The sequence below is a fragment of the Lagopus muta genome, chromosome 6 (assembly GCF_023343835.1).
Source record: "Lagopus muta isolate bLagMut1 chromosome 6, bLagMut1 primary, whole genome shotgun sequence".
Classification (NCBI taxonomy): Eukaryota; Metazoa; Chordata; class Aves; order Galliformes; family Phasianidae; genus Lagopus; species Lagopus muta.
In genome coordinates, this window is record NC_064438.1 from 53238669 (window position 1) to 53256853 (window position 18185).

General features: G+C 36.6%; 1 protein-coding gene across 4 annotated transcripts in view; it reads left to right on the top strand.

Annotated features, from left to right (window-relative positions):
- PPP2R5E (protein phosphatase 2 regulatory subunit B'epsilon) overlaps nt 1–17909 on the top strand; it is a 70542-nt gene extending 52633 nt beyond the window's left edge. For 3 of the 4 annotated variants that reach the window (XM_048947751.1, XM_048947752.1, XM_048947754.1), the window contains 10 exons: nt 1568–1660; nt 6804–6934; nt 7031–7090; nt 7702–7810; nt 8826–8879; nt 8979–9029; nt 9776–9895; nt 12360–12487; nt 14693–14794; nt 17302–17909. In XM_048947751.1, coding sequence (XP_048803708.1) covers nt 1568–1660; nt 6804–6934; nt 7031–7090; nt 7702–7810; nt 8826–8879; nt 8979–9029; nt 9776–9895; nt 12360–12487; nt 14693–14794; nt 17302–17401 — 948 coding nt within the window. In that variant the 3' untranslated portion in view covers nt 17402–17909. The remainder of the gene's footprint in view (nt 1–1567; nt 1661–6803; nt 6935–7030; nt 7091–7701; nt 7811–8825; nt 8880–8978; nt 9030–9775; nt 9896–12359; nt 12488–14692; nt 14795–17301) is intronic. The other variant, XM_048947753.1, reaches the window with a different exon arrangement.
- Nucleotides 17910–18185: the final 276 nt, after the last annotated feature.

Sequence of the window (18185 nt, forward strand, 5' to 3'; positions counted from 1 at the left end):
CAAGTGTCAATGGAAGGTATTTTGAACAAAAGACATAAAACATGTCTTGGAGCAAGAGAGCACAACTGATGCTATTGCAGTAAATTCCTTTATAGAAAGAATCTATTTGGAAGGAATTGCAGACCCTGTCTTTGTTAGTCAGGACTATGACTTACACCACAGATAAATTTAGAAGAAGATTAGCAGAGAAGCAGTTTGTGGAGTCTAGGATCTGTGAGCAAAGGAGCACAGTTGATCTCAGATTGAAATGAGTATTTTATTTAACAGTTGGATGTACAGCTTCGCCTGTGAGCAGCTTCACTCTCTGGTTCTCTTAGATTTGGACTGTCTTGATATGCAGGGTTCATTCCTTACTTATAATAAATTTCACAAAATAAGAATCCTAAAATCTTCAGGAAACCTATGGGCAGCAGAGGCCCATGTCTGCTATCTTACTTTCACTGACACTAGCATTGTTTTTTTAAAAGTCATTACTTAAAAAAAAAAAGGGATATAATTTCTTAGCCAGTTGGATGACTTACCATTGTGAGGAAGAAGTGTACCAAAGTATTTGTCAGAAGTTGATAGATTTCCTGCTGAATTGATGTTAGTGACGTAAACTGACATTTTTTCCACGTCATATTTCTCAGCCTCTCTCTACCTTTCTGATTTTTGATTGTTTCCTTTTGGAGGAACTCAAAGAGTGCTGACATAAAGCAGCAGCAGCTGTTGCAGTGTTGCAACATAACGGTGTTTGCAGGGAAAAGTTTAAGGTTGCTTTAAAATATGATTTGTAGCTTCCTTTCTTCTTCAGTGTCAGTATTCATACTTGCTGATACCAGAAAGGAAAAAATTTCCAATGCCTGCTCTTCTTAAAAAGGTGCAGTAAAAAGAAGTGTGTGCTCAAAGCTCAGGTGATCAGTGACAGGTCAGAGTTGGTGTTACATGAGGCTGTCAGAGTGCCTCTTCTGCTTCTTTTTGGCTTATTAAATGAAAGATCTATTGCTGTCCTGCTGAATAGTTCAGGCAGAGAAGGATTTGAATAGAAGCAAGCAGCTTTTCTCCATCCTCGAGGCTTATCTTTTCAGTAAGTCAGAAAGTCCTGATTAAATTCTATTTTCTATTTTTTTTCTGTGTTTCAAGTTGTCATAGAAAACTACACTGAGTAGTTTTTAATTTAAAATTAATATTTCTGTCTGTTTCACCAGTTCTTTCATAACTGTAATTTTTCTATTTGATATGACTTAAGCAGTACAGAGGGCAGTTTAAATGAGCTTTCCAATTACCCTTGTTAGCTTTACAAGATGATAACAAGCATTACAAGATGGCAGTGTCTGTATTTAGTGATTAGATATCTCTGAATGGAGTTAAATAAGCAAAACTGACTTATAAAGCTCATACATTTAATTGAAACACTTAAGGTAGCAATTTGCTAAAGGAGGAAAATATTTTTCATCTTCTCATCCTCCTGCTTGGTGGAAAAATAAGTATTTTGTTTTATATGGAAAGAATCTAGTGAAACACTTAGAAATAATAAACAATAATGAAGTCATAAACTAAACTATTTTTTTTTTTTTTCACTTTGCAGCTTGTATATGAGTTTTTCATACGATTTTTGGAAAGCCAAGAATTTCAGCCCAGCATTGCCAAAAAATACATAGATCAGAAATTTGTATTGCAGGTAAGCCAGTATGGTTTCTTTAAGGTTTCACTTTGCTTTTGAAAAAAAAAAAAAATTGCTTTGAAAATGTTTTGTTTGGGATTTGAAAGTATAACTTTATTACAACAGAAAATGCTCAGCAAGCATTTACTTGAAAGTTGTCAAACTACAGAAATGGGAAGTATGTTGATCTCTGTTTCTATAGACATATACAGTGCTTGATTTGAGTCCAGTTTCAATACGTTAAATATGTAGGTTGCTCCAAAAATAGTGCCTTCTGTCTGCTTCCAAGGAAACTACAACAACAAAAAAGAGCACAGTAATGCTATTTGAGAGAGAAATTCCCAGCTACAGAACACTTTTTCAACATAGTCACCATCAGAAGCCATGCATTTTCACCAACAATGGATGAAAGCCTCATGGTGTGCATTCAAAAATCTGTGCCAGTGGAGGTCACCCACTGTTTTGCAGTTGATATTATCATCATTACTAGGAAAATGTTGCCCATGCAGTCAGTCTTTCATCAGAGCAAACAGATGGAAGTCAGAAGATGCAAAATTTGTCTGTATGGTGAGTGTGGTAAGACAGTCCAGTGAAAACTGATACTGCGCCCCACAGTCTTCAAACTGGTATGGAGCCTGGCATTACTGTGTTGCAAAAGAAAGGTTGTCTCCTCTAGCCTGACTCTGGAAGCTTGAGCCTTCAGTGTAGTCAGCATCAAGGTGTACTGGTCAAGGAGATTTCATGGTTTGTCTGAGTTCCAGAAAATCCAGACAGATCACTCCCCTCTTCTCTATACTTGCTGAAGGCTGCATCTTGAACAACTTCTTCAATGCGAAATACACATCTTGCCACTTCTTAGGCTGTTTTGACTCAGTCTTGCAGTGGTGACATTGCATCTCATCACTGGTAATGATGCAATTCCTGAAAACAGTCACCTTCAGGCTCCTACTGTTTCAGTAGGTCCTGACAAACTTGCACATGGTATTCTTTCTGTTCCTTTGTGAGGACTTGTGGGACCCACCTCATACTTTGCAATATTCCAACATTGCCATCACCACTTTCACCACATTGAAACTGATATTCAGTCCCACACACAGTTTCCTGGTAGTAATCAGCTAATTTGTGTTGGTGAGCTGATGAAGATGCTCTTCACTGTGTTGTGTGGCAGCTGTGCGTGACTATCTGGAATGTGGCTTGTCCTTCACATTGCTGTCCTCACTGCTGAAGTGCACCACCCGCTGCCTCACTGTACTCACATCCACTGTTTGATCTCTGTAAACCTTCAGCAGGCATTGTTGAGTGCAACTGGGTGCCATTTTTCCACGTGGACAAATTCAGTGACACACCTTTGCTTGAAGAAAAGGCATTTGTGTGCCCTTTTGTGTCAGACTCCATTCTGTCAGACTGCCCCTCTGCTGTCATCTGTCAAGTGGCAACAAAATGTAATGGGTTGTTGGTGGAAAGGTTTGACCTCTACTGCCATACCACCAACATCTGCCTCTGAAGTTGTGGGTCAACATAATAAAATAGGAGGCATTACTTTGGATCAGCACTTGTATTTGACTTGCTTAAGGTAAGCTGAAACAGTAACTGTTGAAAAATGAAAGGCACGTGTTCTGAAAATGCTGCCATCTAGAGACACCACAATTTAAATGTATCATATTATTGATAAAATATTTCTGTTGGAAGGGGAAATTTGTTTTTCTCTGCTGGAGAGCTGGCAACAAGGGCAGATATTCATTAACAAGCCTATTCCCAAAGCTATATCAAAAACAGTAATGCTATAGAGCTTGGGGGGGAAAGTAAATCAAAAAGCCATATAAAGTTCAAGCTCTATTAAAAGCATGATGGAAGAAGTATCTGTAATAAACAAACTGGCAAAGAATGGGAAGTTCTGTTTGAAATTTGCTTGCCATTCTGGCTAAATGGATGAGGTGGCCACAGTCTGTCAGTGAGCTGGCAGCCAGATGGTTTACACATTTCATCTTCTTCCTCCTTCACTTCAAACTGTAGTAGTCAGTCTTCTGCTGAGGAAGTTTCTTCTAGGCCAGAACGGAGGCCAGAACAGAGATGGCTGAAGGGTGATATTTTCTGGGATAAGGCAGAAAACTTCACATATATGCTCCCTTTGCTTTTTGTCTTTAGCTTCCAACACTAGGCCTGTTTGTGTTTTGTGTTCCCACTGTGAATTCTTGTAGAACCACAAAATCAGACTCAGCTCCATGTTTAACACAGTCCATAACTTGCTTTTGAAATCGTGGAGATTTGCAAATTTCCATACTTAACTGGAAAAGGGAATTTCCTGGGGTTTCAATATAATAAAAGCCCAACTAGAAATGGCTGGGGAAGCCCAGAATTGCTGATGACCTTACTCTCAACTCTGGAGTTTTGGTTTTTTTCCTTCCTGTGATGCTTAGGCAATAAAGCAGTAATTTGCTGTTTTTGTACAGTATTCACATAAAGAATACCTGAAGAATTTAGCTTAGGGAGCAATCGTTATCCTTAAATTGTAAGATTCAGGGATGTCCTAATCACTTAAAGCTTTTCAAGGCATTCAGCCCTATTAAGATTTGGCAGTGGAGAATGGGTCTAAAACAAGGATTCTTAAGATCCCATCGGTCTTTATCTACTGAAAGGGAGAAGTGAGATATTTTGAAACCTACTTATCTGAAAACGTCTGATAAAATTGGAGTTTGGAAGAATTTGAAGAATTTGGAAGCTCTTGTCAGATGATGCATTGTTATATATTGCTTTGCACAGTTAAACACTCGTGTTTTTCTATCAGAAGTTCTGCAGAGCCTTATGTACACATGCAAAGAGGTATATTTCCCTGTTCACAAGTGTTCTCATTTGATTTTCAGGAACTTGGGTGTCTGTGCATTTTGTTCTGTATTTTTTTGTGTGACATGAGTTAACAATCAGTTATTACTGATCACTTACACTGGAAACCAGCTTGAGACTTTTGAAACACCAGGCATGCTTATGTTTTGTGACACTAGCAGTACAAGTGTGACAGTTTTTATCATCAGTTTTCTCTCTAACACAATTCGTTTTTTAATGCTAAGTGGACTTGAGTGAAGTGTTTCTTAGCAAGAACTGTGCTAATATGGGAAGAATGAGACAGATGTGGGTTGTTGTTTTTTTTAAAATATAGATGTGTAATTGGCTTTCAGCTGTAAGTTTTGATGAAATGTTGTACAGTCACAGTGTGACTTCATTTCTGAAGCTTCATTGTATATAGTCTGCAGTGGTTGCTAAGAGGCACTATCGAAATATCTCCTCATGGATCTGTGTTACTGAAGGTTGCTATTTTGGAGGTTTTATTTCCCCTTTCTGTATATGTTTGGTGTCAGAGTAGTTACGTAAATCATAGAAGTCTTACAGCTTGTTAGTAAAAATAAGACTTTATTGTTGAAACCTGATAATGAATTGGACAAATCCAAATAAGCATCTTTTCTTTTTAAATGAGAGACCGAGTCTGACTTCAGCAATGTTTCCACAGAGGATCTGTATAAAAGAACTGGAAATATTTATATTTTGCTCCTAAAAACAATCCAATAAGAATATTAAAAATAAAAGTGTTTCCAGCTGTTTGCTGTCTTTGGGTGAAATTTGCTATTTGGGGAAGGATGAAGTAACTGTTTATTTCTTCAACTGTGGAACTAATTGAACAATGTGTTGATAACCTCTAGAGGGCAGCTGACAAGCCCCATTTCCTTCTGAAATTCCCATCAGAAATTCTTACTGCAGGGTTAAGGTAGGGGAAAAAATGTCCAGTGTGATGAAGAAGAACACATACATCAATTATAAACCTGAGTATTAGAAAGCAAAATCCCAGAACGCTTAAAAAAATCTTTAAATCTTTGTCTGATTTTCTTTTCTCTTCACCTTCTCAAAATTGTGCCCCAGTTACACAGAAATTAGGCAGTGTACATGCACTTACATATCTCCTTATAATAGATAATTATAATTTATCTATCTGTGAATTGAGAATAATTTTGTTCTCTGCTGTTCCTGTCATGTTTTTCTGCCACCATCATAAACATTTTAAGGCCTGTTTGGCAAGCTGCCTTCATTTATTTTTCAAGATATGTACTGCTTGAATGTTACCTTATCTTGCTGATCTTCATTCTTTCTTTTCTTTCTTGCTACTTAAATTGCATTACATTCTGTGCAGTTCTACCTTTTTTTGAATAAGTTTTTTCTAATTCATTTGAGATGTCTGCAAAAATAGTAGATGTTGTGGTGTCAAAAAAGATGGAACTGAAAAGATAAGGTGAAACTCATACATTTGTGGTAGGGAAACAGATTGAAGAAGTGAGACTGGTGTTTTTGCTGCTTGTTTCATACCGTGGTTTTTAGAGGAAGCTTTAGAGAGCATATTTTGGGATAGATTTTGTACAGAACAACACACTGGCTAGTCTTCTCTTTTGACTGAGAACCACGTAATTATTTTGCTGTTTTAGAATCTCATCTACCAGTTCCTAAGTAATCTTTTTTTTTTTTTCCTTTTCTTTCCTTCTTTTTCTTTCTTTTATTTTTTTCTTTAAAAACTGGATATTGCAGTTTACATTTTGCTCAATCCTGACTGATTCTTTGATTTGCATTAATTGGTAGATATCCTGGGACAGCAGATCCAGTGCTGCCACAGACTGCACTGTTGAGTCCACAATCTGAAAGCCATGCAATCTCTAGAAAGGCTTAGGACCTTATATTATAAATGAAAATCATCTAGAATATGTCACCTTGATGCAAACTTATGCAATTAAAATGAAGGTCTGTTAATTCAGTGAGAAAATGAAAGTGGTAAGAAATAGTGTGTTATTTTCTAGATGTGACAGCATTTTTATTTTTTGGGGGGAGAGGGAGGAGGAAGAAGGCAGCGTTTGGGATCCAGTTAATAAAAGTGTCTTAATTCTTTAAAGATTTCTAAATGTTTATGCTGGAAGTTAAGGTCAATAAGCAGTGTTTTGTGGTGATGTACAGGGGGTTGCAATTATTATTTTTAATAACTGTATTTCTGTACCTTGGGCAGTACAGATACTGAGTTCTTACATGCACCTACTGCAATTTAACTGCCATACGGAATTCTGTGTGCCACACTAGTCAAATGTAAAGCCTGTCTACAGTTTAACTTCTTTTTTTTTTTCTTTAAACACAGTTGTTGGAGCTGTTTGATAGCGAAGACCCTCGAGAACGGGACTACCTAAAAACAGTCTTGCACAGAATTTATGGCAAGTTTCTGGGTCTTAGAGCATTTATCCGAAAACAGATTAATAATATTTTTCTACGGTAAGCTGTGGGAGGAGACATTTTTCTCACATAAATATTGTAGTATGCTGATATGTTACTTACATTTAACTTTTTCTTTTTTTTTTTTTTTTTTAGATTTGTTTATGAAACTGAACACTTCAATGGCGTAGCTGAGCTGTTGGAAATTTTAGGAAGGTAAATGAGCATTCATTACCAATATCAGGCTTCCCTTTTGGATGTGTCAGAGTAATTCAGACTTAGAAAAAGTATTGCTATAAACCCTGATTTTGAGAGATGTGTGCACATGCTCATCTTTGAGCCCATCTCTAAGCAAATCTCTCTCCTGTCTTTGCCAGGAGTTCATATATGGATGCAAGTTACAGGCAGGAGGATTGGATTGGTTTTGTGTGTGTGTTACGCTTCATCCTTATGCACTGCATATTTTTTTAAAGTACATTAGCAGTGTACTGTTCACTACTAGAGTGAATATCTCATACACCTAATTATAATAACTTAATTACCAAAGAACGTGTGAATTTGCAGATTAAGCAGACACGTTCTTATCTGTTTAGTAGAAGGTTTGTGCAGTTGTTCATGATTTTTTAGTTAGAGCTGAATTGTTTGTACTGTATAGATATGTGCTGAATTGCTGATATAAAGGAGGGCAAATTTCAGCATCTGTTTACAAATAACTTGAGCCCAATACAGGTGCTGACTCCTAAATGATTTTAATGTAGAAAGTTTTTGTTCAGATCTCAAGAATGTTTTCTGATAACACTAACAAATACTTCTCTTCTAATTTCTAGTATTATCAATGGTTTTGCTTTACCTCTTAAGGCAGAGCATAAACAGTTTCTGGTGAAGGTGCTGATTCCTTTACATACTGTCAGAAGTTTATCACTCTTCCATGCACAGGTAGAAGTTATAAAAATATTTTCTGCTCAGTTAGAATTCTATAATTTTTTAGTAACTTTGGAAATTTAATTGCTGAGTACATTAAAGGTGGGGGAAAAGTTTTGTAAAATGGGAAAATGCAGTAGATTTTCATATTCATTTACTGCATTTTTTTAAGACAAATACTTTTTAGTCTGATTAGATAATTAAAAATGTAACCGACGTCTGTAATACTTTAAACTTTTGTAGTTAAGCTCTCTTTAGGCTTTCCTTTCTGTTCTTTCCTCATTCTCACAAGGCTGCCTTTCCCATTCTGCAATTCCTTTTCTCTGTCCCAAGAGGATGTTCAATTTTCCTTAGTCTTGTGCTCTCTAGGCTCTTCTTCACTCTGGCAACTTTCTGAATACTAATGCCTTCGCTCCTGCATGATCTTCAATGTGTTCCTTCACTGACTTGATGGCACGTTTTTGCTCTCTTATGTCCTGTCATACATTCAGCTGTCATGATGACATTTTTCCTCTGATAAGTGATACCTGCTCCATTTCTATCTCATTTTCTGATAGATTTCTGATAAGATAATCTTTCTTATACTTTCAAAGCCACACATGCTAAATATGTTACTCAGGGTTTTAGCTGTGCCAGCTCATCTTGTGAGTTTTCACAATTTTACCAATATACAAAACATGTAAAAAGAAGCAATTTCAGAGATTAACAAAATCTTATAAACATTGTGTCACTACATTTTGAACTCCAAGTTGCTCTGAATTTTAATTGTATGTGATAATTTGTCATGTGAAGATTTTTGTAATGTTTTTCTTTCTTTATTATTCCCTAGTAACTTGAATTTAAATGGATTTATGGATGCATTTAATGGATCAAATGCAACCTAGGCATCTCAGTTTAAATATTTGGCTGATTTTGAGAAAGCTGTGTAGCATCTTGCCTACAGTCTTTTTTTTTTTTTTTTTTAAATGTTTGTCTGCAATTTCATTATAATGTTCTAACTTTGTTTTCTTAAATCTTTACCTCTTCACAGCTGGCATATTGCATAGTACAGTTTCTGGAGAAAGACCCCTCACTCACAGAACCAGTAAATATTTTTCATATTTTTTTCCATGATGAACAGCTTATCCTGTTGTGAAGAATGTTTAAAAAAAAAATAATCTAACTTCTTTTTCTTCTAATTTAGGTCATCAGAGGCTTAATGAAATTCTGGCCGAAAACCTGCAGTCAGAAAGAGGTAAATGAATTACTACAGTTAACCAAAAATGTAAGAGTTAGTTTGCTGTACAGTATGATATGCAGTGAACATTTGTATTTGCAGACAGATTGTACACGCTGTACTGGATCTTGATATTAATCCTTGCAGTTGATGTGTTTGTTTTTTTTTCTGGACAGTTCTGACTATAAAGAGAAAAGCTTCTGATAGCTGTAGTTCCTACTCACAAAATAAACTCTAGCTTTTACACAGATTTTGATTTAGAAAGGAGAGAATAAATAAATTGAGGACTAATTTAAAAAACTCTGATTTGGAATTTTTTATACTTGAAAATGCTGTGCTACCTACCAAACTTGTACAAGATGCTGTTAAACATTTGCATATTTGTTTAAAATTCTAAATGCAAACCTGAGATTTCCTGAGATTTTGTGACTTAGAGAAACTGTTATTTTGAGTATTACTTTAAAAACGGAGATAAAATTCTGTTATGTGACTCTCCTTACTTACCAGGTGTGAAGACTTTCTAGTCAAAGCACGCATATCCTGGTGCAATTCTGATGTTTGTTTTAAGTGATTACTTTACATACAGCATTTGCACTTTGGTATCTTTTTCTGACACTAGAGTCAGAAGTTGTCATGTTTTTTTGAACGAGATTCTTGATGAGCTTACATTTTTCCCTAGAGGAGAAGTTGAAGGTATGCAGCATTTTACTGAGCAAGATAATTTAGAGATTTTTTTAATTCAATTTTTCCTTCCTTGTCTGTAGGTCATGTTCCTAGGAGAGCTGGAGGAAATCTTGGATGTAATTGAACCATCACAATTTGTCAAAATCCAGGAACCCTTGTTTAAACAAATTGCCAAGTGTGTCTCTAGCCCTCATTTTCAGGTTAGTGGTGAAGACAATTGTTTGTTTAGGAATGTGTAGTCTCAATTTCTAGCATAACACCTCTTCAAATGTAGATACCATTTTATGTTCTGTTATTTTAAATACTTGTCTCCTGGATTCCTATGTGGAAACTTATGTTGCAGTAGAAGTTCAATTCTGAGCTCCATGATGAAGTACGTTTGTGGGTTACAGCACAGAACTTGCAGTTTGGAGCTACATGAGGCTTTAAACTGTGTCCCAACTGACTTTGAGTCCTTACAGCTGTAGGTGATAGACACTGATTGTATGGCCTTCAGATTTGTAGGCCCAGTGGGATTTATTTGCTCCCATTTTTAAGTGCAGCACTGTGCAGCATTTTTGTTCTCCTTCCTCCTTCGTTCTCTAAGGAGATCTCTGGTTAGAGGTGATAGGTCCCATAGACCACTTTCTTTCTTGCATGATAGAAAGAAGGGGGATGAATAGGAATTAAATTTAATCATGAAGAGGAGTTAGGATTCATGGCCTGTATCATCTACATATTAAGCTATGTGATCTATCCTTACATAAAAGAAGATAGATTATTTGCTTCATTCTGTAGTGCTAAGACTGACTCTCAGGAATCCCAGACCTTAGAGATAAAAAAAAAAAAAAAGAGCATGGACAAAGGAAGACTTCCACTTTGTTGATGAGGATCTGATTAGAGACAAAATAAGCTTACACAATTCTCTGGGCCTTAATGGGATGCACCTACCAAATACTGAGGGAGCTGGCAGAAGTGATTGCTAAACCACTTCGCTATCATCTATGCAAGGTCATTGAGAACTGGAGAGCTGCTAGCAGACTGCAGGAAAGCCAATGTCACTCCAGTCTTCAGAAAACACAGTAAGGAGAAGGAGGGCCTGGGAAACTACAGGCCAGTCAGCCTCTCCTCATCCATGGAAAGGCGATGGAACAACTTATTTTAAATGTTATCTCCAAGCAAGAAGGTTATCAGGAGTAGCCAGAATGGGATCACCAAAGGAGAAATCATGCTTGACCAACATGGTAGCCTTCTGTGATGTCATGACTGGCTGAGTAGATGAGAGAGCAGTGGATGTGTAACTTCAGCAAGCCTTTTGACACTGCCCCCCATGACATCCTAATAGGTAAGCTTAGGAAGTGTGGGCTGGACGAGTGGACAGTGAAGTGGATAGGGAAAGAAGAAATAGCTGATCCTATCCAGCAAGTTTGCTGATGAAGCAAAACTGGGAGGAGTGACTGGCACACATCAGTAAGATTAGAGGCTTACCTGCTGGTAAGGATCCCTTTCTTTCTCTGTCCTGGTTGGCCATGAGCTAGCAGTGTGCCCTTGCAACCAAGAAGACCAGTGGTGTCCTGGGGTATATTAAAAAGCATGTGGTCAGCAGGTCGAGGGAGGTTGTTCTCCCCCCCCTTTATTCTGCCCTAGTGAAGCCTCATCTGGAGTACAGTGTCCAGTTGTGGGCTCCTGAGTTCAGGAAAGGGCACTGCTGGAAAGAGTCCAGCAGTGGAGAATTACGAGGATGATTAGGGACCTGGAACAGATGTATCCCCTTATGTGAGGATAGGCGGTGAGACTCAGGGCTGTTCAGCCTGGAAGAGACTGAGAAGGGGATCTTATCAAGGCTTATGAAAGGATGGGTGTCAACAGTATGGGGCCAGGTGCTTTTCAGTCCTGCCTGGTGACAGGACAAGAGGCAGTGAAGGCAAACTGGAAAACAGAAAGTTCCATATGAACATGGAGAAGAACTTCTTTACTAAGAGGCTGACAGAGCTTTGGAACAAACTTCTCAGAGAGACAGTAGAGTCCTCCTTTTCTGAATATATCCAAAACCTGCCTGGATGCTTTCCTGTGCAACTGTTATGGGAACCTGCTTTAGCAGTGGGTTGGAGTGGAATCACAGAATCACTGTGATTTTGTGATACAACTGCTATAGGCTCTTTCCTGGATGACATCTGTTTTTAGTATAGTGTAGATAAGTGTTTTCTCTTCTAGTTCCCAACTGGCCCCTCATAATGATTATTGTGATTAGTACCTTGCCCGTGTTTAAGATCTCATCTCCCATATTTAGCCCAGCTACTGGACATAACGCAGTTTCCTTTGTCTTGTATGCTAATGCTGGTCTGATCCTTCCATCTGGGAAATCAAAGGTGGAGGGGAAGAGGAGATGGAAAAGTTGTTCCACTGTCCTTTCACTTCCAAAGCTGCAGTATTGTATTATCTGCACTTGGTCTGTATTGATTCTCAATATATTGTTCAGGAGTAAGAGAGGGTAGATACTGTGGGATCTGAATTACAGTACAAAAATTTGATTTCATTAATATAGATTATATTACTGATAAAAATAGAGTCTTAATTCCAGAGCTAATTCATTTGAATGAAATTTCTGTGGTTTGTTTTTGCTTCAGATTATTAGAAATACAAGTACATGAATTCCTGTTAATATTTTATTCCTTTGACTCAAAGGTGGCTGAAAGAGCACTGTACTATTGGAATAATGAATACATCATGAGTTTGATAGAGGAGAATTCAAATGTCATACTTCCCATCATGTTTTCCAGCCTTTATAGGATTTCTAAAGAGCACTGGAATCCGTAAGTTCTTGCAATTAAATTTAAAATTACCTCTTGTCAAACTACTGATCAATTTAGGAAGTATGTGCTGAAGAATGTCAGAATAGGAGATACCCAGATTCAAAGCTGACATGAGCAGGTGCAGCTCTGTTAATGCCAATATAAATTAGAGCATGCTTGAGCTTGGCTCAAAATGATATTAATTATCTGGTACGTGTATGAAAATCAGTACCTCGGGGGATAAAAATAAACCTTCTCCGTAAGTTAAAAGAAAGAAAAATTAGGTGTTGTATTGTTATTGAAGAAAAAGTGTTGCTCATCAAGCGTTTCTCATAAACAGCTGGTAAATGTGTTGTCTAGAATAATGATGCTTGGCATTAATAAAGCTTTGTAGCTGTATCGTGGATGGTACTGTTCCCTCTGGTACCAGCATTTTTCTGAATGTTTATGAAGCATATAAACATCCTTTTTTTTTTTAGGTAGTGTTTTTTTTCCTTCTAAATTTACTTAAATACATCTGTTCTCCATTGGGCACAGATTAGTGGCTTCCTATTGATATTTTGCTTTCTTGTTTTTGAACAAAATTTTCTAGTAGTGTAATGAAAAACACTGTTACAGTTAGATATCATGTATTCTATGCTTGGGTTGAAATGTTTGTTAAGCCAAACGGATTGCTGTTTAGTAAACCTGGTATTTTTAATGAGCTGTACTGTGCTCAGATCCCAGTTACTTTGCTAAGATCTTCCTGTAAAGTATTTGTAAGCTATTTCATCTTCTGCTCTGTGTTCTACACCTTTCAAACCCTCAAGTTCGTGTGCTTTCATCACAAATCTAATGCTACTGGAAACCTTCCATGGTAAAGGCTGGTTACAGAAAGACATTTTAAGTGGCTTGCTGCTGCACTGAGGGTCTGAAACCTTCCAGCACTCTGTCCAGCCTTTTGTACTACATTCTGGGGTGCTTCAAGTCATGAGGACATGCTAGTCTTCCACTTTTCAGAGTGTTCATACCTACAGGAATGTTGTACCATTAGCAGGCAAACCAGATTAAGAAACTTGTTGAATCAAGAAGATATTTTAGGAATCTTTATGTGTATTAAAACATTAATAAATGAGGACAGCAAAAGTGATAGTTTATTGGAAATATGTGAATGGTAGACAGGAGAATGTGGAAATGTCACATTTGCTATGTAGTTTAGCTCCAAATGTTGCTAGCACTTGCATTCATGCCTGCTGAAGAGCTGTTTCATAAGCAGCCATGTGTCTGAATATGACACCTGTAGCATTGGATCAGGAATCAGGATTTCTTGATTAATAATCTGTTCAAATTTTTAAATGTTTTTGAGCTTTGTTTCCTTCCCTTCTCTGTTGCTATGTTGTTTTTTTTATGTTGAACTCTGCTGGAGAGGAATTTTGAACTCTAGATAAATCAGACTAATAACAAACCCTTGTTACTTTGGAAATACTGTTATATTTTAGGCTATCTTTGTGTGACAGACTGTCTTTGCAGCCTTTTTGAAATTACTAGCATTGTACATCATTTCTCCCTGTAGGAACAGGTCCTGTTTTATTCAGATAAGCAACTGGAATCAAAATGAGCAGTGGTGTATTGACTTCTGTGTTACAGCAATAAGAAAGGCAGCAGAGGTTTATTCATACACTATATACTGCTTTGCGTAGATGTGGCAACATTGCATCCATAGCACTTGTAGTGGTGTTTTTTTTTTTAATTAATAATTTTTTTAACGTGCCAAAGTGAAAGTGAACATGAAATGTAATGATACAAGGACAGCACTTTTGAAATAAAGCCTTGTATTTTGCATGGAGGCATGGATTATTCAGCTTGATGGAAGAATTGTAAGGAAATATGAATCATACCCTTTTTTGTTGCAATTCTGGTACTTCTGCAAGCAATGATTTTAATCCCTGGAGTTGCACTGAGAATTGCTCAACATCATGAGGGAGGAGTCTATCGTTATTTCTAACAGCTTTCTGTTGTTACCTTTTACCCTAGATGTTTGCTTTGCCTCAAGTAAGTAGTTATTAGCGTTATCAAGAACCGATTCATACCTTTAAAGGTGTTAATCAAGTAGTTTCACTGAAATAAAAATTCACATATTTGCAAGAGCAGAGTTGGTCACAGAACTGCTGGTAAGAGAAGATAGTTTTCTTGTTTGATTTCACCTGAAACTAATCAATTCCTTTCTTCTATTTTAATGTTTCACAGGGCTATTGTGGCTTTAGTCTACAATGTGTTGAAGGCATTTATGGAAATGAACAGCACCATGTTTGATGAGCTGACAGCCACTTACAAGTCAGATCGTCAGCGGTAACTTTTTAAAGCTTTTTTTGTCAGCTGTGCATAAGGACTGCTGTTTAGATTTTCCTTTGCACTCAGCTGCAATTGCAAAATCTCATACATAATTTACACAATGCCTGTATTTTTCCCTATGTTCTCTTTAGCTAACTGTTTGCAAGTTGTGAGAGAATGTAATGTATAAGTTGATCTTTACCCCTTATAACATGTGGTAATTATTACATAGCTTGGGAAGTTTCAGGAAACTCCTTTTGACATTATATTCCAAAAGAATTAGATGTATTAAGGTATTTCCATCTAAACATTGGGGAGCACTTCTTAACTGTGGTCAGTGGAACACGTTGCTCGGAATGGTTATGGAGTCTCCATGCTTGGAGATGTTCAGAAGCTGCCTGGTGGTGATCCTGGGCAACTTGCTGTGGGTGGCCCTACTTGAGGGGATACATCAATGGTCTCCAGAGGCCCCATTTGACCTCTGCCATTCTTTCTTTGTGTGAAGCTTTTCAATGATAAAAGAAAACAAGTGTTTTAAGATACCACTGTGCTTCAAGACTTTAAAACAAACACTGAGATTTGGAAAGAGACATGAGGAAAATCCGCATGTTTTGATTTTCCAAATCAGTGCTTATAGACTAGATGTTGTCTTAAAGCACAAAGGCATCTTTCAACTTTTTTGATTCTTAATCTGCTTGATCTGAATCTTTGAGCTTGTGCAATCCATTAGGTACACCACTCATTTGTTCCAACCCAGTTGTATGCAATTTGTCTGTTTTCCTATGTTCCTTCATATTCCAGTTATTGTGCAGAGATTTAGCCCATCCAAAGTAGCAGGTTAAAAAAAAAAAAAAATAGAATTCAGGAACTCTGAACTTTTGTGTGACTTGGAGTTCCCACAAGCAAAGCAAAGGATTCTGAAAGTCATAAAAACTTGCTATGTTAGTAGTCTCTAAAGTCTCTTGCAGTCTATCGCTTTAGAATTGCGTGTCTGGATTCATGCTGTTGTCTGTTATGCTTCATTGCTGTATAATAAGAAGTTTTATACATGAAAAATCCACAGGTGAACTAATAAAGCTTTTTAAACTTAAAACCTCAGGTCTGTGAGCTAGGACACATGAATTCTAAGTAGCTGGTGATAAGTAAGGTTCAATCTGCTAGAACAGCTGAGGCAATACCATGTGGCTTTCTAGCACACAAAAGAGGCTGAGAATCTCAGGACTGGTCATTTAATCCAGACATTTTCAAGTCACCTCAGTGACTTAAGTCAGTGTCATTTGCACTTTGCACCTTAAGATGAGGAGCTCAGCTCTTAACAGAATGGAGCACCAGTGTAGTATGTTCCATGTTTGGACAACTAATTATCATCTTAAAGCATGTAAATAACTGCATGTGTAAACAGGGGCAATTAATAAATGGATGTTTAAAGAAAAAAATAATGTTTACAGAAAAACTTAATTGTATTAATAAAGCAACATTTTAAAATGTATCTTTAATACTACTTAAAGCTTGAGGAGAAAAATGTTCAGTATTAATGACTATGCTAGGTCAGATGGGTAAGTTGGATGAGGTTATCATCATTTCAGAGCCTTTCACTAAGCAGGCATCTATTTTATAATGATAAGATAATAACTATCTGGTAAACAGCCTGAAAATGTCAGGCTATTTCATTTATTCTTGTGATACTATGTTTCAGAGACAGTGGGCTCTATTTTGCTTTAACTGATCTTCAGGGACTTAGATAAAAGTTGCTTTTCTTTTTTTGTGTGCTGAAAATACTTTAACCAGATGTTGACATGGCAGCTGAGTTGAGATATGTAGGAATAGTATTTCTAATCCACTGAAATATTTTTAGGAATTCTGTAATTTGATGATAGAGAATCTGTATCTATTATTGTTAGCTTTTCATTTCATCTGAACATGCAGGGTGGTGCCATAGAAATGGGATGCATTTTGCATCTTGAAATGCAGGGAAATTTATTCAAAAGAAGCTACAGCAGAAACTGGAAATTTAGAAAGCAAATAATGCAGGTAAAGCAAATATTAGCTCAGCTGTTTGATTTTAACAAAATAGCCATGAAAGCCTGTTGTTAAAGAAAATACTACATAGAACTTGGTAGGGGGGAAAAAAAAAAGTAAAGCACTGGCTAAAAGATGCACCTTGTGTCTGGACTTTCCCTTTGCTGAGGTATATGAAAGCCCTGAGTAAAGAAACTTGAAAATAACAAAATGCAGATTAGCAATAATAATGATATTTGGTCCATAATAGAAGTCCATGTGTGTTTTTTTTTAATTTATTTCTTATTGCAGAATAGCGTAAGCACTATTTTATTTTATCCTAATACTTTTTTAGTAGTACTTACATAAGCAATGAAAAGCAAAAGAAAAAAAAAAAAACCTTAAAGAAAAAAAAGTAAGTATAGGAATTACAAAATGTTAAATAAAATTAGTACTGCTAGTTAATGTCATTTTTACATAAATATTTATTTTTGTCTGCTAACTCTTTGTTTTGTTTCATCTGTCAGTGAGAAGAAGAAAGAAAAAGAGCGTGAAGAACTGTGGAAAAAACTGGAGGATTTGGAATTAAAGAGAGGTCTTAGACGTGATGGAATAATTCCAACTTAACAAAAAAACAAAACAGCATTATTAACCTGTGGAGTCACACATTTATGTAGTAGAAGATGGAGCAACAGTTTTCTGTATTGTGCAACTTTACAGTAGATTTCACATTTGTTTCATTATTACAACAGCACTGTATATACCTGTCTCTAAGTAAAGGAAAAAAATAAGGACTTTAATCCAAAGTTTGGACAGCAGATGGACTTCTCAGAACTTTGCAAACATAATCATTGTTTTAACCCTTCTTTAAAACCAGTCTTCAAAGATCTGTTGATGAAAATTGCAATGTCAGATTTCATTGTCAGGACCTGTTCCTTATTTATCGTAAGCAGAGAGTATAATACAACTTTCAAATGTGAACAATCTTAAAATTTAGCTTGTCTTTCTGCTAAACTGTTAAGTGTATTTATAGTAAAAGAGAAAAAAGACTGTCATTTCCTTATGAGTTTGTGTAACATCCTCCTTCTCTGGATAACTTTACTGTAATTTGACTTTTTTTTTTTTCTTTCCTTTTGCACATCTTCATAAGTTGAATGTCCATTCAGATCAGGGCCATGAAAAAAAAAAAAAGCATAGGTCCTGAATAAAAGTTTTGTTTACTGGTGTGAGCATTTTTTAGTACCAGTCTGTCTCTGGTGCTTCTTTAATTTGAACATTAGGAGCTAAAAAAACAAGTAGGTGATAAACATAGTAGGAAAGGGAGCTTTGGATTCGTGCACCTATTTATTGCAAATCCAAATCAGTGTCCACAATCCTTGAAAAATGGACAGTGGTAACAGCTTAGATTTCA